General features: G+C 37.4%; 1 protein-coding gene across 5 annotated transcripts in view; it reads left to right on the forward strand.

Annotated features, from left to right (window-relative positions):
• LOC117419556 (tetraspanin-11-like) overlaps window positions 1-23,127 on the forward strand; it is a 41,572-nt gene that overhangs the window by 13,930 nt on the left and 4,515 nt on the right. For 4 of the 5 annotated variants that reach the window (XM_034032412.3, XM_058985685.1, XM_034032413.3 and 1 more), the window contains 5 exons: window positions 4,665-4,739; window positions 5,291-5,395; window positions 11,007-11,165; window positions 14,033-14,119; window positions 22,462-22,542. In XM_034032412.3, coding sequence (XP_033888303.3) covers window positions 4,665-4,739; window positions 5,291-5,395; window positions 11,007-11,165; window positions 14,033-14,119; window positions 22,462-22,539 — 504 coding nt within the window. In that variant the 3' untranslated portion in view covers window positions 22,540-22,542. The remainder of the gene's footprint in view (window positions 1-4,664; window positions 4,740-5,290; window positions 5,396-11,006; window positions 11,166-14,032; window positions 14,120-22,461; window positions 22,543-23,127) is intronic. The other variant, XM_034032414.3, reaches the window with a different exon arrangement.

Raw genomic sequence — 23,127 nt, forward strand, 5'->3', positions numbered from 1 at the left:
ATAAATAATAATAATAAATAATAAGTCATCATCATAACACATCTTGCCATTTATTTTGGAAAAAGAAAAAAATGCAGTTTTCCAGTGCACCAATAAATAATATAGGCAAATACCTGAAAATCACATTTATAATAAATATTCATATACCTGTCACTGGTATAAGTACTGCAGTGTAAGTAATGCACACATTTCTTGAAAAGAATACAAAAACATGCTACATTCTGCAATATTACGCCTAAGTAACAACAAAGAAAATATAAAAAGACTCAACAAATGCATCTATATGAATAGAATCAATTATTGTAATATTTGCTGAAACATAATCTAATGAGTGTTAATATTTATTCAGACAGGTCTCATTAACACTGTTGTAGTGTAAAACGTGGGCCACTGTCTTTTCCTTAGCAGTAAAGCAGGGAGATGGGGACTTTTGATGTGGATTTCAAGGGCAGGCATTCACCCCTGTATTCACAGGATTGGCATTGCCAAGCTGTTGACAGTAAATACACATCGCCAAGACAGGTTTAATTATCCTGTTCACTGATGAAGGCTCTAGAACAGTGCCAGTGCATTTCAGGCATTCCAGCACAACTGAGCATTCCTCACTTCTGCTGCCCAGTGTGTCATTTTAAAGTCCCTGAGATATTTTCATCTCGTGATGGAGTTGTAACATGTTTTAAACATGGCGAACATAAACATGTACTTGTCCTGTCTCGAGCTAGTATTGTAAATCTCGCTTTTCTGTCATTTGAAAAACTGTTGTTTCTTTGCTTGAATTTGAAATATGCAGCTATTTCCAAGACAACACCAGTACAGAAGTAAATGTTACTGCTTGTGTGCCAATTAACTTCCTGTGCTGTAGCTCAGCTTCACTCTAATCCAACCCACCACACAGAAAGTGATTAGACACCAGGAAGTAACAGTTTGATTTGCTTTGATCTATAGCTTTATACTTTGAAAACCTCTACGTCCTGTTAAAGTCTAGGCTGTGACATCCCAGCGAGACACATTACATCCCCTACAATTGGGACAGCTTAACACATGACAATGGGTGGCCCAATCGAATTGAATAGGAATGGAAAATCATGTGTGTAATGCGGTCAGGGTTACATGTGGTCAGAGCTGACAAACTCATGACTTTTTTATTTTGTTTATGTTAGCTTTATTTGTCAAGTACCATCTAACGCCAAATTGTCACACAAACACAAAAACAGATTTAAGGGCAGGGTTGCTCACTTTTAGGAGTACACTGCAATGTACCTGTTATGTTTTATAATCCCATCCCTGCAAAACTACACAATCTATACATCTCCTATGTGAAAAGAAACAAAAGCTATTCAACTCAAGCAATGGGGGAGCAGTGACAATGCTGATATTGCTTATACGGTGAGGTAAGAAAATGGAAGCGATTGAATAACCATTTAGCATCACTGTTTGTCATTTGGGAAAAGGACTTCCTGCTGTACGTTTGAGAATCAATGAGAGGCAACAGAATCAACTTGACTATCTGAAATAATAGTCTGGCAGAAATACTACAATCTAATATTTTTGACATTTCTGATTGAATAAATTAACATCAGTCACTTATACAGGGTTTTAGTGCTTTGAACAATTGACATGGACAGGGAATATTGTTTAACAAAATACATTTTAATTTTTTTTTTCTTGGTACAAGACAAAATATTGTGATCACAGTGAAAGAATTAACAAAATAGTTTATTATTATATATTTCTTAGCAGACACCCTTATCCAGAGTGACTTACAATTGTTACAAGATATCACATTATTTTGTACAGACAATTATATTAGTTTTTACACATTATTTTTACATACAATTACCCATTTATACAGTTTTATTTTATTTTTTTACTGGAGCAATCTAGGTAAAGTACCTTGCTCAAGGGTACAGCAGCAGTGTCCCCCTTCTGGGATTGAACCCACAATCCTCTGGTCAGGAGTCCAGAGCCCTAACCACTACTCCACACTGCTGATCACTAGCCTGGTCCCCATCTCCTGCCCAAGCTCCTTGCAAGACAGAGTGTGGTGATTTAGCTTATGGTATGCTGTGTATTTTTTTAGTTCCAATTTTAATTTTAGTAGCCAAGCAAAAATAGCAGGTGTTACTTAAAACAATCCCAGTAACCTACCGAGAACCAGAAACTCAATCAGAAGCCAAAGTAATTGCATCTACAGTACTGAGGCAATAGATCTCTAGCTTCATGGGTTTCTCTAAAATATTTATACAATGTAAGTAGACAGTGTTTACTTTTCTTGGCCGTTGCTGTATCATAATTCACACCTAAGTCCCACATTAGCATAATGGTCATAATGGACTCTTAACTGCGTCATGAGCTAGGCAAACACTAAGCTTTAACATTTCTTAAAGCAAATTGAATCCTTTTAGTCCTGTGTGGTCTAAATGGTATATAGAATTTCTTCTACTCTGGTATTGCATTCAGCTTGGTGATTAGGAAACACCATAACTTTAAAGTGAGTGATGCAGTGTTTCTCAGGCATCAAAAATGTTATCTCAATGGTGGAGACTACCCATCCTTGATGAAATAATTGAAACAAGTAAAAAAACACATTTGTAATGTGATTAATAGCTGTGAAGGTATTTGTGACAAGGAGAACCCTGTCACTTGTTGTCCGGATGATCGGCCTCAGCTCAAGGTGACTGCACTGCCATGCTACACAGAGGTGTGCTTTGTTTACATCCAGGAGGAGAGCGTCCACTCTGCAGAATTACTATGGAACCCTTCAACTGCAAGACGGTGCCTGTGAGGCTGTGCTCAGCCTGGACCATCGCAATGACCCCGAGTTGCTGGGAGGCTGGGACTTCAGGAGCAACAGCAGTAGGTTAGTTTAGGGGATGTTGATCCCAAACAGTATACAGAGGGTTTTCGTAGTGTAGTAGGTTCCTGGAGCAGGACGTCTCTTAGTGAGACTAGTGCTCACCTTGTTCTTTTTGAAAAGCAACACCATCCTTCCACACATCTCTGACATCTTCTCTGATTAGTGAATGTTACAACGTCACGCCCTATCTGTTCAGGCCACTGTGTTTTTATAGCTCCACTGGTTCAGTACATGTGACCTAGTTTCTCATCGATGGTTATTTCCCCTGGGCACCAGTGTCATGCTCCTCATTCTTCGAAAAAAAAGAAACTTAACAGGCGTGAAAAGCGTAATCGGAAAGTGACAAGTTAATAATGCATGGTTGTAATCTCTTCCCTTAAGCACCCCTAATTATCAGAGCCACTGTTATTAAAGTCCATCAAGTGTGTTGTTTTGCAGCTATACCTCCACCTCCACAATCACAAAATTGCTGTGCTTGAAAAACAGACAGGGCTGAATGGTCCTTTTAAAGCTTTTTCCACCCTCAGTTTGAGAGGTTTTAGTGACAGTCATTTAAATAGTCTAAGTATATGACTGAATTACATGCTTGGAATTGATAAGCGAGTAATATCATATATGAAGTAATAACTTGCATTAAATCATCCAGTACAAAGACAGGGAAGAAAATGGAACACTATCCAAGTATTCCTCCCTGCACTCTGTAACTGTGTATTTGTACTAACTGTATCGGAACACTGTCCAAGTATTCATCCCTGCACTGTAACTGTGTATTTGTACTAACTGTATCGGAACACTGTCCAAGTATTCATCCCTGCACTGTAACTGTGTATTTGTACTAACTGTATCCCTGTCTGGTAAACGGGCCCCATTGACAAATGGATATGGTATATTTACAATGATATATCTTCAAATTTCAGTGACTTTTTTTTTTTTTTTTAACATTTCCTTTACTATTCTATGGTGTTTTCAATAGGTGTTGGTTCTGTTGCTTCCATATTGTTATCATTTTCTCTAAATGTGCCTTTGCCTGTTTTGTAGCTGCTTTGAGCTTGTCTGGGGTATCCTTAGTGCTGGACCTAAAAACTCTTCCTTATTACACAATGTGAGTTTTCAACTCTGCTAACCACACCGACTTATAGAGGACATACTGAGGGACATACAGAGAATGTTCTCCAGGGCTGCCAAGCCACACACAACCTTTATGGAGGGCTGCATTTATCAAAACAATCACGGTCTATTCATAAGCACAGACATTGAATATAATTAGGGGTATACTGTCACAGTGGAAACCAGAGGGGGTGACATTTTACCTTTTAATTAGGTTGCACTTGTTATTTTCGAGTTTAATACTGGGCTAGACATTCTCCAGTTTTATTTAGGCTGCATTTTTTTTTAAACCAAGTAAAGTACTGTATGCTTTTATTTCACACAGTGATAGCAGCTGGGGTGGAAATCAGTTGCATCACTTTAAAAAATATGACTGCTAGTAATCAGGTGATAATAACTGATGTAATCACAAGCTCGTCCCCATTGACTCCTATTCTGTTCTGGCCATAACACTTCTATGTGGTGATAATAAGGTGTGTGTGGTGATATTGAACGGACTTGCCTGTATTGCTTTCTGTTAAAATATGTAAAATGCAATGGAAGGGTCCTATTTTGATGATTTACATGATTCATGTCCCAGTTTGTATTTCACAGGTGCATCCTTGCCATAGAAATTCTATCTTTCAACTTCTTCTCCAGAAACAGTTCAACAGTACTGCCCTTCAGCTGTCACTCACCTCAAATTCTTCTCTCTTCCCAGTATTTTTCCTGTCTGCTGCTGATCTTCTTGATTGAGCTGGTGGCTGGCATTCTCGCTTATGTCTATTACCAAAAAGTAAGAATTGAATTATGTTACTGGTGTTTTGCAGTTGTACCATAAGAAGTATCCATTCTTTCAAACAACGGCCTTTGCATACAGCCCACTTGAATATGTTAAATCAGACTGCACATATTCCATTCAGATTATCTAAATGGTGATGTAAATAGATGTCTATGTTAAGTTAGACAAACATTGGTTTTGGTGCTTTTACAGTGATTCTTCTTATAAGTTTTAAATAATACAAATGGAGGTTAGCACACAGTCTTGACATATATTAGTGAACTAAACAGTGGCAGATAAATTGAATAAACAACATAGCCTTGATCATTTCATTCAGTCTACAGGGCCAAATAATATTGACTTAGCATTCAAGATCATTTTAGGACAGGGGTAGGTGCGTTGGCCCTTCCAGTCCAGGTCTTTGTTTCAACCATGTCCTTTTTAAATTGAGCCAACTTCTACCCTGAGCAAATCCACTTAATCAGGTAATTATACCTATTAAAGCTGTTCTGTAACAGCACTCATTTAAATGTTTTCTTTTTCCTTCTATTTGGTGCACTGCACAGCTGAGTGAGGAACTGAAGCAGCATCTCAACCACACCATGACTGAAAACTACGCACAGCCAGGAAAGAATCACATCACACATGCCGTTGACAGACTTCAGCAGGACGTAAGGGAGACCTCTGTGTTTTTATCCTTTCACTGAGACTGGAAACCCATTACCTGTCCCATGCACGAGCCATGGCCCTACCGTGGAAACTGTACCAGGCTCTATGATGCTGTAGCAGGCCAGCCTCTCTTAGCCCCGGCCTGGCTCGGATTTGTGCAAGCAACCCTAGTTGGGAAGTTAAAATCTTGTCACATAGAGTAACCAGCCACGTGTAATTGAGGCTGGTTAAAAACACAGATGTGCAAGGTAAATGCAATGGCTCAGAGATTTTCCAACGGTCTTCTCAGCCAAAAGCCTGGTACAGATTTCCAATTTCCTGTCTGAGCCGATATGTTGTTACCATGTTGAATAATATTAACAATTTGATAATGTATGTTTGTAAAACGATTTAAGAAAAAAGCAGTTTACAGCACTGCACAGCAGGAACACACAGGGGTAATCTGGTCATAATTATTAAAACATATTTTATCCTCAACATGTGTTTTTTTTTTTGTTTTTTTTTAACAAATTTTAAATAACATTTATCTAAAATAACATTTTTTTTGTATCAAAATCCAATAATTAAAGTCGTAAGGGAGTCTTGCCGTCCCCAAAAGAGTTAAAGGTGCAGCACGTGTGCTTTAGATAGCTAAGGTGGCTCACCCCTGTCTAAACCATTAAAAGGCAACTGGTTGAAACACAAACCAAGACTGGAGGTGAGAACCACATGGATAAATGTGTCTTGTTTTAAAATAAGATGTACTTTTTTCCTGTAATCATTTACATAAGTTGTTTTTTTATTCTGGCAATGAGTAAACATTTCTAGAGGAATTTATTGAGAATTGGGTTTAATAATTCAAGGCATGTACTGTACAGTACATATGTTTTTATTAATAATAATAATAATAGTAATAATAATAGTAATAATAATAATAATGTTGTTGTTGTTGTCAGACATATTTGCTTTTAACACGAATACTGTCCCTGGAACAATGCTGAAGTGGATGCTCACTTGTTATTTGAAAACACCCCTGATGATGCAAACCACCTTGCAGTTGCACCTTTTGAAGGATTTGCAAACAAGTAAATATATATTGTAGTTTCAGCTGCAGTGTAATGAATGTGGGATATATTGTCATTTGCATCCATTTGCTTACTGGCTTGTCAAAATGACATATTCAATGTATACACAATGTCCTTGTCTAATCATTTTTTTATTAGTATATTATATATCCATGCTGCATTGCAATGTGTAAGTTCCATTTTTATAAAGCACTCATCATAGTTAATATTGTACTCGCCTGTTTTAAGACAAATCTGCTAATTGAGATCAGGAGCATTTTATTCAAGAGTGATTGCTATCTCTGTAGCAGTGAGGAAAATACAAAACTCGCTGGTTTGTAGGACTTGATTAGAAAAACAAACCTTGCCCATGAAAGTTTACCTTGACCATTTAATTGTAACAAAATGGAAAGCTTGGTAGTGTGCACTAGTTTACATGCTTATGTATTTAACTATTGCATCTGATTTGAAAATGTTGAACTTTTCAGTAAAGCACACTACTGGGTTGTTTTTCCTTTCAAAAATCTAAATCTGCATGTGAAAATTTCAAATTCTTTAAGATGTTTTGGAAAGCTGAAGGCTTCCGAATCGTGACCCTTTCTGATGGCTGCCAGAGTAACTGGTTAGAATTCCTGTAGGTTGTCACCTATGATACACACGTAAACTGCAAGTATCTTGTATAGCTCACATATAACGCTTCTAAAAATTGTAAACGGGTGAATGTAATAATTTGAAATATTTATACTGTGTGTGTGTGTGTGTGTGTTTTTAAAGCAGTTCCCAAATGTTTCTGTTGACAGCTATTTGCTTGAATGCAGCTGAAACAGCTGTTACTCAGAAAGAAAGCATATTTTTCGTGGGTGACAGTTGTGCATACATTTGTAAATGTGCATACATTTTTACATTTTTTATATTTTAATAAATAAAATTTTGTATATAATAAAATTTGATGCAAAGGGCTTCTTGTGGAAACATTTGTCAATGTAATAATGCATTTATTTTAGCGTTATTATAGAGTTCATCTTATTGAGTGTCTTAATTGTAAGACTAACCGTATATATACTATATATTAGTGCTGGGACAAACACTGGATTTTCATGTTCAAATATTCGTTCATAATTTAAATATTTGTTTGTTTTGAAAAAGTAATAAAACCCATTATATTGCTCAAGACAGCATAGCGGCGGGGGGGGGGGGGGGCGTGGCCCGAGTGTGCCAGAATAATACGTTGTGTAGGCCTTACTTTACCCCAGTGAATTAACTACAAAACAAAGGATGCCAAATAGCAGTTCAAGTTAAACGTTGTTTTGTTTATTCCTGAAATAAATAGTACATAAAGTTGACACCGGAATTTTTTTTTTTTCGTTTCTTCGCAGTAAACAGTGGCCGTTTTCATAAAGTAATAACATGAGGTTAACTTGTGCATTTTTATAGCTGAAGAAGCAAATGAAAACTGAAATTTAACTTTAAACCCTTCAAATAAAACAATTGTGGAAATTACGTTGTTAAACGAAGAGGGAAAAAACTCACCATTTTGGTTGTCATTTATTACATTCCACATAACAGAAAGTCGCAACATAAAATACCCAACATATCCAGCAAGTTGGGCACTGTTTAAGCAAGGCTTTTCAAATGACGTGCTTGCCGTTTTTTTGTCCCATGAGATTCTGACTCGCTCTAAAACAGCACAAAGCATTTTTAACCCAGATGGCGTTCCATAGAGATCACTATGCGTGCGCGCGCATAATCTGGTTTGTTTACTTTTTGCTGTCTAAAACTTTTAAAAAGAGGCTCAAGAGCTGCTGTGGTGATTTCTTTTTTATATATATTAAATTCACATATCACACGGAGCTCTTTTTCATTTGCCATTTTTTAAACTGTCGCACAACTGGTGAGGTGGTAAATAAGTGCAAGGTATCTGTCATTTCTAGCGAATATGAACATCTGATTTTTGTATCCGAATACATGTGTGGCAAAGTTGCTTGCCGTGTGCAGGTGTAGTTGGTGCAGTGTTCAGGAATAACACACACAAGACCGTGGAAGTTCAATAAAACAGCTCCTTTATTTGGCTGGGTTGTGTGTCAACAACACTTAAATAATAAACACGGGCACTACACAGCAATGTGTATAGCTCCGTGCAAAACAAGGGTTTCAGTCCTGAAACAATAAGACACGGTCACTTCTCCAGATAGTGAGTGCTCTTGTGCATGTGTGGTGAGACAAAAAGTTTGTGAAACAGTGATGTAGTGTAGTGCGGGTTTAGTGCTGGCTTGTAGCGACAGCTCCCGGCTAGTGCTTAGCTGTCTAACAAAGACGAATGACAAACAGTACATCAAACACACAAAACACTCACAATAATTACGTCAGTTTCCTTTTTGGTCAAATCTCGTAACCACATCAAAGGAACAGATTACATTGTCACATTCCCAATTATACCCTTAGTCCCGCCCCCTGCGATAGCTAGTCCAGTCACGTCTCCTCCAATCCATGACTGACACATCGCGTACCGCTTTAGGGCGATGATGTCGGGCATTGTGACTCCGCCCCCTTCCTGGCTGGCTTCTGACTGACCCTGAAATGAACTGCCAGACCAACCAGTGCGAGACACTCTGTTCTTGTTAAACAGCGCCCTCACAGATCGGGAGGGAGATTGTTGACTAGGATTCATTCGCTCTCTGTCACAACATGTCAAATATTTGTTAGAATATTCTGATATTTGTCCCAGCACTACTACATATAAGGAAGAGTGAACCCTTATCAAATGTCTTCTATTATCTCAAACCTAGTCAGATCTATAAAGCCTGCATTGTCACTGAGAATAAAGCTGTGTTCTACACTAGAAACCTGGTGAAAGCTTTTCAAACTTGTTTGTCAAGTGCTCCATTATATCTAATGGATGCAGCTAAAAGCCTGGTATGTTTTTTTTTTTTTTTTTTTAATCTGCTATAATGGTCTGAGTGTCTTAAAGGCAGTGTATTAGTGCATGCTTTGGCTGTGCTGTGTTGAGCTATATGGCTAACAGGCAGAACCTTTTAAACATGCATCCTGTAGACACACGGATAATGCATTGGTGATCAGAAATTGTATTGTTTTTCAGCTAGGTAAAGCCGGTGTGTCTATATTACCAGTGAGCTTTGCACACATATTACTTACTGCCATGACTAAGTCATTTGTACTGTGCGACATTAAGGAAAACACAATATATTATAGATAGAGAGATAGATAGATATTTGTGTGTAAATACTCGGGAATGGGTAAAAGCCAGACCAAGTTAAACCCTGCTGGACGGGGCATTTAACCTGCTCCGATCATCTTAACCAATATCAATCGAGTCCTCCTTGCCAGCTTACATAAAAAAAAACACATCTTTTAGCACTTATAGGCTAGTTTATTATTATCATTATTATTAATTAAAATGCGTAACACAGTCTATTATATATATATATATATAAACCCTACATGAGAGAAAGGACAAAGTGCTGGGAAATTAAATACAGTTCTGTGGCACAGTGATTGACAGGTTGTTCCTCCTATCAGTGATGTGGAACCCCTTTTCCTATGTACCTACCCATTCCGGTTTGAAGTTAATGTTGCAGCGTTTTCCTTAATGTTGTTGTGTTCCTTAATGTTGTGTTTTTCTTAATGTCGCAGCGTTTTCCTTAATGTTGTTGTGTTTTCCTTAATGTTGTTGTGTTTTGCACTTCAGGGCCACCGTACATTTGCAATGTAAACAGGTGCACACAGTAGATGAGACAGATTGAATGCATGATGAAAATGTAGGTTGTAGATTTATACAAGAAATTAAAGAGGAACTTGGTATGGTTAAGAAATATCACAGTTAATTTAAAGTCCTATAATCTCTTCACTTGTACAGTATGTCATTTTCTGTTTCAGTCATCACATCCTGTTTTTTGTTAGGTTTAAAGCACCCCTACTATATATTCTACAGTATACAGCTGTTACATCCAGTGGAGGCATTATAGTGCAGTTAACGGTTATGCTCTGGTGTGCCGGCTGCACTTTGAGAGTGGATGTGCTTGAGAGCTGTATAGAGGCCACAAGGATGCTTTAAACTTCTGAAACTGTGTTAGCTACAGTCACTTTAAGATAACTCTGATATTTCATTCCCATACCATGTTGACCTTTTAAGGTGCATGTTATACACCAAGAATCATGTCTTGTATAGGCTTTCAAACCAATGCTGAAAGATACCACCTGTATAGGACTGGCTGTGGACAGCAGACTCCTTCTCCCCTGTAAAGAGGTACAGTAGTTCTCCAGAACAGTGATGAGACAAGACTGGTAAAGCTTTAGTGCCTGTGGCCTTACTGCCCTTTGAAACAAGGCTGCCCGTCTCCAGTCCTGCCAGCAGATCAATATTTCACAAGCTCTACATTCATCACTAATTAAATTTGGAAAAAAGGATGTCTGCCATCATTTATCCTTGCTCATTAAGTTGGATTGTTCAACAGCTGTGTTTTTGCAGTGCTGTTCTCTTGTTTTTGTTCCCAAAACTCCCACTTCCAGTTTATTCCTTTATTTAATTGTTGTTCTTACTCTTCTACTCAAGTTCAAATGCTGTGGCAGCAACCACTCGTCTGACTGGCAGTACAGCGTTTACATCCGCTCACAGGAGGCTGGTGATCGAGTGGTGCCTGACAGCTGCTGCAAAACAATAACACTTCAGTGTGGACAGAGAGACCATCCGTCCAACATCTACAAGGTGGAGGTAAGCTAGTCGCTGGCGTGTGTCTGACAGTGATCTGGAGGAGAGGCCCAGGGGAAAGTGTGCACAGGAGTGGTTTCTCTCAGAAAGAAAAAACCTTGGATGCTTGATTATATGGGACTTTCTTGTCATTAAGATAATAGCTCAGATTTGGAGGAACAGAACCCATGACTACTCAGAATGTGAGAATGAGTTCAAGCACCATAAAACAGAACGGGAAACTGTTGTATATTTTTACTGTTCCTAACCAGCCGTTATTTAGTCCATTGTCATTTTCATTGCAAAGCAGGGAATTACGACTGGTGCTTCTGGTAGGGTTTTTTAAAGCAGGTAACAGAGTCCACAGTACTGACATTGAGAATAAAACACAATTGATGTGTCGTGGCCTAGAGCAGGCGAAATTGGCTTTCTGATCAGGTAAAAAAAAAAAGCCTTAATCCGTATATAATAAATCTGTATAGAATTAGTTTGGATTTTTTATTTCGCTGTGAATCCCAGGGGCTGGGTTGTAGTAACGTTATCTATCGACCTGTGCTCATGAGTGTTCGACAGAACTTAAAACTAAGCCATCAGCAGAAGTTCTCTCTTGTAGTTCACTAGTTCTTGGACCTTCAGTTCTTTGACTTCCATTTTTAAGCCGTACCTACAAGGCAATACAATAAAAATGCAAGACTTGCCCAGATGGCGTTAAATGCATGAAATAAGTCTTGAGCTGTACAAAGTGTACCCTCGATGTTCTGTGCAATGTGCACGTCTCAGATCACCACTGAACAATCTCTAAACGCTGTATGAATACAGATGCTCCTTTCTTGTAGTATGTAAGATGTCAGAAATGTGGTTTTAATAACACTGTGTAACAATTTTTTTTTTTTTTGGTTCCTGGGTAGTAAGTGTTATTTCCTAATTGCTTATGCCTCAAAAGTATAGAAAATGGCTATTATTCCCCACAAACTTTGCTTTTGTGACCGGGACAGTGATATTTTGAAATTTACCTATTTTCCAGAACATTCCAGATAGATTCAGTGCTGAGTAAACTTGGAGTAACTTCTAGAACTTTCTAGAACTTTCCAGTAATATAAATAGTAGTATAAATACGGGGGCCTTAAGCCCACCAGTTCAGTTTAGTTCCAGCTGCCTAAGTGGATACATATTTGCATTTTTCTGAGATGGCATCAAGAGGCTGCAAGCATCCGGCAGACGCATTTTGCTATGTCTGCGGCCAATTTATCAAGACAAGAGCGAAAAAATACTCCGTGGAAGCATCTGCTAAGATGTGTGAGGCCTACAAGGCATATTTCGGCATGCCTGTCGGGGATCAAGACAAACCCTGGGCACCTCATTTCACCTGCGAGCACTGCAAAAAAACTCTGGAAGGTAAGATGGATAATTGTTGCTCGGAATTTTATGTTATAAAATTTGTTAAAATTTTTAAAATTGTAAAAGTTTTTAATTTTAAAATGTTTTACAATTTTCAATGTTATTGAAAAAATATATCATATATGAAAAATGTTGCGAGAATCTCTTACACATTAGTCATGGGTGAAATAAATGTATTTTTGTAGGATGGTACAGAGGGGAAAAGAGAGCCATGAAGTTCGCTATCCCAAGAATTTGGCGGGAACCCACTGACCACTCAAGCAACTGCTACTTCTGCATGGTGGACCCTTCCAAACGGACCAAGTTCTCTGTGGGGAGGAACAACGTCAAGTGGGAGCCACTAGTGGACCCCCGGAAGGTGCTGATGCCACCACTGCACATCAAATTGGGCCTTATGAAACAATTTGTCAGAGCTCTAGATAAGGAGTCGGCAGCCTTCAAGTACCTTCAAGACTTCTTCCCTAAGCTGTCTGAGGCAAAGGTCAAAGCCGGTGTCTTCGTCGGACCACAGATAAAGAAGATCCTGGAGTGCAATGAATTCCCCAAGAAGCTCACTAGTAAGGAGAAAGCAGCTTGGAACAGCTTTGTCGCAGTGGTTCGGGGCTTCCTGGGCAATCACAAGGCCGAAAACTATGTGGAGCTGGTTGAGACTCTGGTGAAGAACTACGGCACAATGGGCTGTAGGATGTCCCTCAAAGTCCATATCCTTGATGCTCATCTTGGTAAATTCAAGGAGAACATGGGAGCGTACTCGGAGGAGCAAGGCGAGCGCTTCCACCAGGATATACTGGACTTTGAACGCCGCTACCAAGGACAGTATAACGAGAACATGATGGGAGACTACATTTGGGGGCTGATTCGTGAAAGTGATTTTCAGTATAATCGTAAATCTTGAAAAACTACTCACTTCTAAATCTTTTGTAGTCATTTTTGTATTACTTTAGTATAAATACATGTTAATTTGGATTCATATGTTGTTTTTTTCTGACTTTGTGTTAATGAAAAGACACAAATTCGCCCGTTTTCTCATTCTCTTTGCTAAATCTGGATAGCGACAGTAGCTGGATTAGCTAAACAATTTGCTCATTAAGTTTTGCTATCAGTTTTAAGTGACTAATCCTGGTTGCCTATTTATAGTAGTCACATATTGACATTGTTTAATAATTAAGCACAATATTTTTTTTTTTTTTTTTTTTTTTGGGTTGGTGCTGTCTGTCAACAACAGCTGTCATAAACTGCTGAAGGAACTAGTTAGCAACAAACAAAAAATAATCTTTTTAAACTTTGTGGATGTATAGAACTTGCTTCAAAACATATGTTCCATTATATGTTTTTTATTTTAACTTATGGTCTGTCAGGTGTCATTAACCCATTATGTAAATCTGCTTTCTGTTGGCTTTTAAACCAGCCGAAGATTATATTCTACAGTATTGTATAAACTGTCTTAAAGGTTTTTTTTTTCTTTTTGGTAATGTGGCACTGTTCCTTTGCAGGGGGGCTGTATAACCAAACTGGAACAATTTCTAGCCAATCACCTTCTGATTATTGGGGCTGTGGGAATCGGAGTAGCTTGTCTCCAGGTGAGTCTGATAGTAACCCTGACATAAATGTTTTGTTGGAAATGATGAACATTATGGGTCACGGATGGGGGGACTAAAACATGACAGTCTAGGCTTAAAGGCAGATTGTAATACTGTAAGTATCTCCTCCTGGTACAATATACTGTTGTTAACGGTTGTTTCAAGGTAATAAACTTCATGTACCTTGTTACTGCTGTGTATTGGAAAGCATTTGGCAAGGAAATAAGGTGCACATGTTAAACCAGAATAGTTCTTGAAGAAAACCCTCGGGTAGAAGGAAATTAGCCAGACCAGAATTTATGTAGCCTGGACACGGAAATAAGGACGTAAAGAGTTAATGATGAATATGCCTTTACCAGGGTAACATGTAGTCATGTGATCAATTATAAAGAAAAACAAGTGAGACAAAATGTCTAACGTCTCGTCAATCCAGGAAAAAACGAAATAAGCAAATATATTTCACTTTAATTAAAATGCAGATGGTTGGTCCTTGCCTTAATTGTGACAGAAAAGACGAGTCATTTACAATTTATCCTGAATGCCTCCACCGCTCCAATTATTTATTTAACTCAAGGATGTTTCTCACCAGATGGTTCGCATCAGGTCCAGTCTATTCGAATGTGATGGAAGGAAGTGCATTAAAAAGAGACTTTTTACAGTAAGCCAGAAACGGAAACAGCAGAACCAATTCACTTCAAGTAATAAGTTAAACAAACACAAATACTAGCCAGTGCCCTGCATAATACTATCATTTTGAATGAAACCGAACCAAATTACTATACCAAATTAACTATCACCACTGAACTACAGTACTGCCCGTGCATTTTGCAACTGAAATCTCATAGACATTACTTAAACTTTGCCCTGGCTAAATTCCCTTTACCCAGATGGATTCTCTAAATAAGATTTTCTTCTCAGTTACCTGATAATAAAAAAAGGCTGAAACAAAACCTGGTTTCTTATTAGGTAAAGTTAATAAATATTGGAGACTGCAGCTTACAGCTACATGATACTGTACATTCATAAGGCCCACAAGGGGTTAATTATCTGTCTGGGTTTTTTGCTGACGTTTATAAATCAGACTCAGACGTTGTTCCTTTGGTTCATTGACATTACTAGAAGCCCTGGAGCGAGAAACTGTCTTGTATCTCCCTTGCAGTCATGTATTATTCTCTTTGTAAACATAGCAGTGTGGCAGGATGGAAGCCCTGCCAGTGTGTGTTTGTGTGGGGACTATTGGGTTGGCAGGGAGGGGTTAAGTTTCTCTGTGTCCAAAACACGTGCGAATGTGGCTGGAGCTGACAATTGAGTACATGATTAAATAATTACAGGTATATAAAATAGGTGTTCACGGGTGTAAAGAATTAGAGAATTAATGTTGGTGATAGAGGTGGAGGTCCGTGTTTGTGTTCCGTGCTGTGCTGTCCCGTCTAATGTTTACATTTGTGACTTTTTGTAAACTCTTTTGTTTTGGCCCTTGTGTCGTTTGTTTTGTCAAGTGTGTTTTGTTTAGTGTTTTGTCGGTGTTATTTTTATGAATAAAGTGCGCATTAGTGCATTTAACTCTTCCTGCAAATACCATCTGGGCTGTGATGCTACCGCACCACAAGCTGTCTTAAGAAAAAAAAAAAGTTAGATAACTAAACCAGAATAGTTCTTGAAGAAAACCCTCAGGGTAGAAGGAAATTAGCCAGACCAGAATTTATGTAGCCTGGACACGGAAATAAGGACGTAAAGAGTTAATGATGAATATGCCTTTACCAGGGTAACATGTAGTCATGTGATCAATTATAAAGAAAAACAAGTGAAACAAAATGTCTAACGTCTCGTCAATCCAGGAAAAAACTAAATAAGCAAATATATTTCACTTTAATTAAAATGCAGATGGTTGGTCCTTGCCTTAATTGTGACAGAAAAGACGAGTCATTTACAATTTATCCTGAATGCCTCCACCGCTCCAATTATTTATTTAACTCAAGGATGTTTCTCACCAGATGGTTCGCATCAGGTCCAGTCTATTCGAATGTGATGGAAGGAAGTGCATTAAAAAGAGACTTTTTACAGTAAGCCAGAAACGGAAACAGCAGAACCAATTCACTTCAAGTAATAAGTTAAACAAACACAAATACTAGCCAGTGCTCTGCATAATACTATCATTTTAATCATGAATACATGATTAAATAATTACAGGTATATAAAATAGGTGTTCACGGGTGTAAAGAATTAGAGAATTAATGTTGGTGATAGAGGTGGAGGTCCGTGTTTGTGTTCCGTGCTGTGCTGTCCCGTCTAATGTTTACATTTGTGACTTTTTGTAAACCCTTTTGTTTTGGCCCTTGTGTCGTTTGTTTTGTCAAGTGTGTTTTGTTTAGTGTTTTGTCTGTGTTATTTTTATGAATAAAGTGCGCATTAGTGCATTTAACTCTTCCTGCAAATACCATCTGGGCTGTGATGCTACCGCACGACAAGCTGTCTTAAGAAAAAAAAAAAAGTTAGATAACTCTCACCACAGCTGGTAAAGCCGGGTGTAAACTGTTTAAGTCCCTCTGAAACAGAGATAACAAAATCAGTCATATATTTGTTTATTTAATTTACATCAAAATAATAATTGACCTTTTTTTCCTTTCATGAAAGAGTTTAAAGTTCAAACAAGCAGATATTATTTTTATTTATTTTATTTTTTAAAATTATTTCCCACTGCATATGTGCCTTGTGTAAACAGAAAATGTCATGCTAGATGGACTTGTGCCTCCTCTTTTTACAGGGTAGGAACAGTACAACAGTGTTCAACAGGAGGCAATAAGAGTTCAAGCTGAGGGCAGGAAGGTAACGGAAAGCAGCACTTAGCTTAGCTGTCAAATATTTACCCTTAACTCATAATCAGTAATGTTGCTCACCTGCTATCCACACGTAAACTGTAAACTTGCTCTTATCCATAGTTTTAAATCCGGAATAATTCTCATCACTCTTCTTTGCACTCTTTCTAGAGCTGCAATATCCTTTTTGTAGCAAGGTGACCAGAACTGAACACAATATTCTAGATGAGGTCTTACTAATGCATTGTAAAGTTCTAACATTACTTCCCTTGATTTAAATTCAGCACTTTTCACTATATATCCAAGCATCTTGTTTGGCCTTTTTTTATAGCTTCCCCACATTGTCTAGATGAAGACATTTCTGAGTCAACATAAAGTCCTAGGTCTTTTCCATAGTTCCCTTCTTCAATTTCAGTATGTCCCATGTGATATTTATGATGCGCATTTTTATTGCCTGCATGCAGTACCTTACACTTTTCTCTGTTAAATATCATTTGCCATGTGTCTGCCCAGTTCTGAATGCTGTCTAGATCATTTTGAATGACCTTTGCTGCTGCAACGGAGTTTTGCCACTCCTCCTATTTTTGTGTCGTCTGCAGATTTAACAAGTTTGCTTACTATACCAAAATCTAAGTCATTAATGTAGATTAAGAATAGAAGAGGACCTAATACACCACTGGTTACTTCGCTCCATTTTGAGGTTTCTCCTAAAAGAGCGGTTTGAGTCAAGATTATAACAGGAAAGTGTGAAAAAGTGTGTCATTTTAAATAGCTGTGGAATAAAAGCGATTTAGGGTGTCGCCCTGTGGCCCATTTCGATTGTGTAGTTAATAAAGTGGCCCGACACAAATATTTAGCAAAGACCACTGCTCAGACGCAGAAAACAGCCGCAATGCATGTTTCTCTTCTACTAGTATCCCAGCACACCCAGCTCCATAAGATCAAGTCCAGTGCTGTGCTGTTTTATGTTGTTCTCAAGCTCCCCCACTGCATCTTGCTGCACTTAAAATAACTCTTACATTAGCTTGAAGATGGTGCCAAGTTAGTTAGTTCATTTTATTCCTCTAGGATTAGAGAATTAAGTTGCTAAATTTAAGTTTAAAGACTTTTAATGACTGAAATGTGTTCATCATTAGTGTTGAATCAACTGAAGCTGTTTAGAAATTCTTGCCTCATGATAAGTATAATTCATTTTTGTGTCATGTTTTGTGAGAGGAATTAGAGGCAAAATCTGGCTATTTTTTATACACTCTTGATGGTATTTGTTATATTAGTTTGACTACATAAGAGTCATTTTTGTGTGCATTAACAGTCCCTTTCAGCATACTGTAGTCATTTAAATCCCTAGAAAACAAGTTAACAGAATACTTATTCAAACTACTGAAACATTTTCAATATTTTGAGATTAAATACCAACAGTAAATTATGTAAACCAATATAGCTGAATGTTGTTTTCAGGCAATATTGTTGTTTATTTTTTTAACTTTGAAAATAATGTCTAAGCAACCACTAAAGCAAAGGTAAAATTGTATTGACCAGTGAAATAAGGCTCTTCACAAAGAAAGCTGTAGTCAAAGGAATATTACAGAAAAGCTCTTGTGAAAATGTGTTATTTGAGCTCTTATTTCAATGGTCAATACAGGTATTTTGTTTTAGTGCTTGCTTAGACATCAGCAGGAAAATGGCTTCAATCCCAATTTCTACCAGATTTCCAACAAATACCTGATACATTTAAAAAAATGCATTAGATATAGGAATTCCTAAATTATGAACAGTAAATATCTCTAACTCAGAAGAGCTCAAAAAATAGTACATCTGGCAATTTCGCGCCTAAATTTAATTTCTTCCCAATTCCTTTCCTTGGTTGCGAATGATAAAATGCCAAAAAAAAAAATTACTACATATTTTTGGAAAATTTGTAGTGTTTTAAGCAAGAAATGTCTGCATTTCTTCACAATCTAGGCAGTTAAAAAAACGTACATGCACATGTATACAGTAGCTAGCTAGTGTTCATACATTGCTGAGCCAGAATGATATACTGTAGAGATGTGTAGGATCTTGTTAAGGTGACAGCCCACCAGTCTGTGTAAACTCTGTAATTGATAAATCTCTGTATTTATTTATTTTTACTTGTCCGTACGGTTCTCAATTACCTGGTTAATGACATTACCCATTAGCTGGATTTCTAATGTAAATATGTGCTTGATTTCACTAAAAGATGCGTTAAATCTTGGTAATCAGTGGGTACTTAGATTAATAAACAGCACTCATAATAAAGTGTTACAGGTATCTGTGTTTATTCTTCTGGGGCATTTCATAATGACTCACTATTAGTCTTTCTTTCCTAATCTCCTTAATAAATATAGTTTGGAAGTGTAATACAGTATGATTGTATATGGAAAGAAAGGCAATGTGTGCTGCTTAAGAGAAAAAGGAGTAAAGAAAATGCCTTGTAGCTTGTTATGCTTGGGGATCGGAGTAGAGTGGGTGTAGATGGGTATTTAATATTGATAAAAGAATCTCTCTGGATTGGCATTCCCTTTATGCTGCGGGTAGTAGTTTATGAGCAACATTTCATATTGAGTTAAATCCCCTTTACTATATCAAGTGAAGCAATGCCACTGTGATCTTGTAATTTGTTTGATTTGATGAAGTTTTTGAAAACCTTACACTGTACCGGTAGATTTCAATATTAATGACACAATACTAAAGCAGTGGTGTGGCACTAAAATTCATTTTGGTGCAACAATTATATTTATTATTGTGTCCTAAAATGGGCAAACGTGTTCCAGAAGAAGAAAACGACTGCCAAGCGTGACTCAGTCAGACAACCCGCACTTAAGGTTAGAGCTATGAAAAAAAAAGTGTTTCCAGGAATTCATGTGCTTTCATTTGGCGTGAGTTCATTTATTAAATGTGTTGCCCTGTGTTCGAAGTATTCTAGTATTAAGCCTCTTGCTTTGTTGTTTTTAGTTTTTTTTGACTGATGTTTTATGTTTTAAAAGCTTTTTTCTTTTTTTTTTGTGAATTCTGGGTGGCCCAGGGGTGGTTGTCCTTAAGTCTTTGTAGAGTTCACAGTGATCTGCAGTGTAAGCTGTTCAGAGTTCCTCAGTGCAGCCAGCCATGCTGGTGCTGTTTTGTTGTATATTTAGTTAAGTGGATTTACAGCACTGGCTTTGCCTCTCCTTTGATGTATTATTCCCATTAGCCAATATGTGTTGTTGCTTGTTTGTCTATTTTTGTGTCTTTTTTCCTGTTTCCAGGAGCGTGTAGATCCCCAAACCTATTTGATGCCACAGTACATAAAACGCTATACCCCCTAATGGGTAAAAAAAAAAAAGTTTCAGAAGACAAATAACTGTTAATAATAATAATAATAATAATAATAATAATAATAATAATAATAATAATAATAATTATTATTATTATTATTATTATTATTATTGTTGTTGTTGTTGTTGTTGTTGTTGTTGTTGTTGTTGTTGTTGTTGTTGTTGTTGTTGTTGTTGTTGTTGTTGTTGTTGTTTTTATACATTTAAAATGTATGTTTGTCCTGCCATGAATGAAATACATTAGAGAATTCACCAGGGTTTTTATCATGCACACTAATAACAGGGTTGAAAACTGTGTCCTGCGCCCTGGGGTTAAGAGCGCCCCTTGTTTAGGTACATTATTAAACTGCCCAGGAGCGAGCAATTTGAGCTGTCAGGATCCTACTAAATCTGATCACAGAAAGAATACAAGAATACAAGTACACACATGTCCGAGGAGCATGACAGAGACATTTCACATCTCCCATGACCACTACAATCCCCATTTCTCAGTCTAATTGTTTGTGGTGAACAATATATTCATCATTACAGTCCTGCACAAGCTGTGTGACATATTAATGACTGAACAGATTAACATCCCTTGCGACACCTTCCAGCACCTTGTAGAGTCTGTGCCACATCATGTCAAGGCTATGATCAGGGCAAACGGTGACTAAACGCAATATTAGGTACAGGTCTATAGAGTGGACAGACAGTTAGGCGTCTATGGCAATAACAGTTCTGCATTATATCTGTACCCCGAGCAAAAAAAGAAAATATTTTTCAAGACCGCTTATGTACAGCAGATCTCTTCAACATGAGCTTAATGAAATACATAGAAAACCTCTTGAAGTGGTTTTATCTAACAAGTAATTCCATGAATCATACCGGTCAAGCACTTCTATTCACTATATATCTTACTGTAAAAGTCAGAATATTGGGGAATCTTAAGAGTTACTGGTAAATGTCGATATTTACCAAGCAAAACAGTAACTGTCCAAAATAAACATGATAATGCTATACTTTGGACATTTACCGGTAAATCTCAGGTTTACAGAAATAAATATATTTATGCTTGGCAGAATTTGATTTTTATTCGAGTTTCTCTTTTCCCAAGGGCTGTTATGCTGTTATCACAGGGCATTTCACATGCCATGTACAAAAAAAAAAACTATTGTTACAGTGCAGTTTAATCACCGGCGACAAACGTGAGTGTGAGGTGAAATCGACGTTTATCAACGTTTACTGATATCAGTGTGTTTTTTAATGGAAAATGTGTATGCAGAAATAAATGTATTCTTTAACATTAATGATTATGTTGTTAATTGACCGTTTTTATATGCAGGAATGAATTCTTCAATACCTGCATTTATCAATAAGCCTTGGTAAATCTTAAGATTAACCGGTAAATGTCTGAAAAGCCATCTATTTCTTCATAATTTCTGACATTTACCACCTTATTTGGGTACCGGTGAAACGTAAGATTGACAAAATTCAGACTTTTACCATAACTTGTACAGTACATTTCAAATATTCTGTTTTGAAAGAAAAAAAGCATGTTTAAAGCAAGCAAACAAACAAACAAAAAGATACAACACTACAAAACTGGTACAACACTAGGATAAATAATTCTCTGTTTGCATGTCTTGCTTTTAGTCTTCAGTGGTCATTTCACCTGAAGAGTAAATTGGCCCCACCCCTTCAACAATGCTTCAGATGCTTCACTGATAGACCTTTTCTCAGTTGCCTCATCCCTGGCCCGGCAGGGTTCTGGTTTAAAGGTGCTATGGAATAATTACAGAAGTCACCGCGGAAATCTAAATCAAGTGGAGATTATTGTTTTGATCCAAGTTTTAACAGGGAGACAGGAGTGTTGCTTGTTTAATTTACACCCTGTGTCATCTGAAAATACAGTATCCTGCTTGGGTTTGCTGTTGAATGAATGGCATAACAATGTATCCTGAGCACCTCCTCCCTAGGTGGAGGATTTCGAGATGTGTAGCTCACTAATTAACTGATAAAGAAGCACGTGCAAAATGATTGCAACATTCAAAAAGGTGAGGTAATGACATTTGGAGAGCTTCATGTGGAGTTACAGAAAGCTGAAGCAGTTTCCACACTGTGTTTTTGTAATATGCATTTCTCTTTAAACAGCGAAGTAACCCCTGTGTCTGTCTGTGTGCACACTAAACTGGTTTCACTTGTCCTGTGCTAGCTGGCGGGAGCAGCCCTGACTGCCTGTTTTATCTATCTGCTCTATAAAGAAGAGGAAGAAGATTTCTCTGACATGTGATTGGTTAGCCTCTCTCTCATTCTGATCCGCAGTGCATGCTGCTTGTCTTGGCTGTACATGCTGTTTCCTGCTGCAGCTCAATTAGGCTAATGGCATTGTGAGGCTAACTGGCTTTGCAGCTTATATGTATGAATAATGTGTGAAATGCAAACTGCTTTCAATTAAAAATGTGAGTAGAGATATGCTCTCATACATGCTGAATGATGCATGACTGAAAAGATTTGTGTTTGTTTATCAGCCACTAGAGATTTGTAACAACTGAACTAAACAGATACATTTTTTACATAAAGCAGAGTGGTATTTCTTAATATTATTATTATCATCATCGTCATTTTGCAAAAAGCATGGAAGAATCACTGCTACAAGTTACAGTCATTGGATCAGGTTCCTAAAACGCTTAGGAAATTTAGTACTAAAGGTTGACGACACCTTCCCAGATTTTCCACTATAGTCAACAAAAATGATTTTAAATTTAATGACAATTACATAGGTGAAACATTTGTCAAATAATTTGGCTAACTTTATATTACTACATAGAATTTCTGATTAAAAAGTTAGTTTTAATTTATTTTACTACTTAACAATTTA

This window comes from Acipenser ruthenus, chromosome 14 (genome assembly GCF_902713425.1).
Source record: "Acipenser ruthenus chromosome 14, fAciRut3.2 maternal haplotype, whole genome shotgun sequence".
In the NCBI taxonomy this organism is placed as follows: Eukaryota; Metazoa; Chordata; class Actinopteri; order Acipenseriformes; family Acipenseridae; genus Acipenser; species Acipenser ruthenus.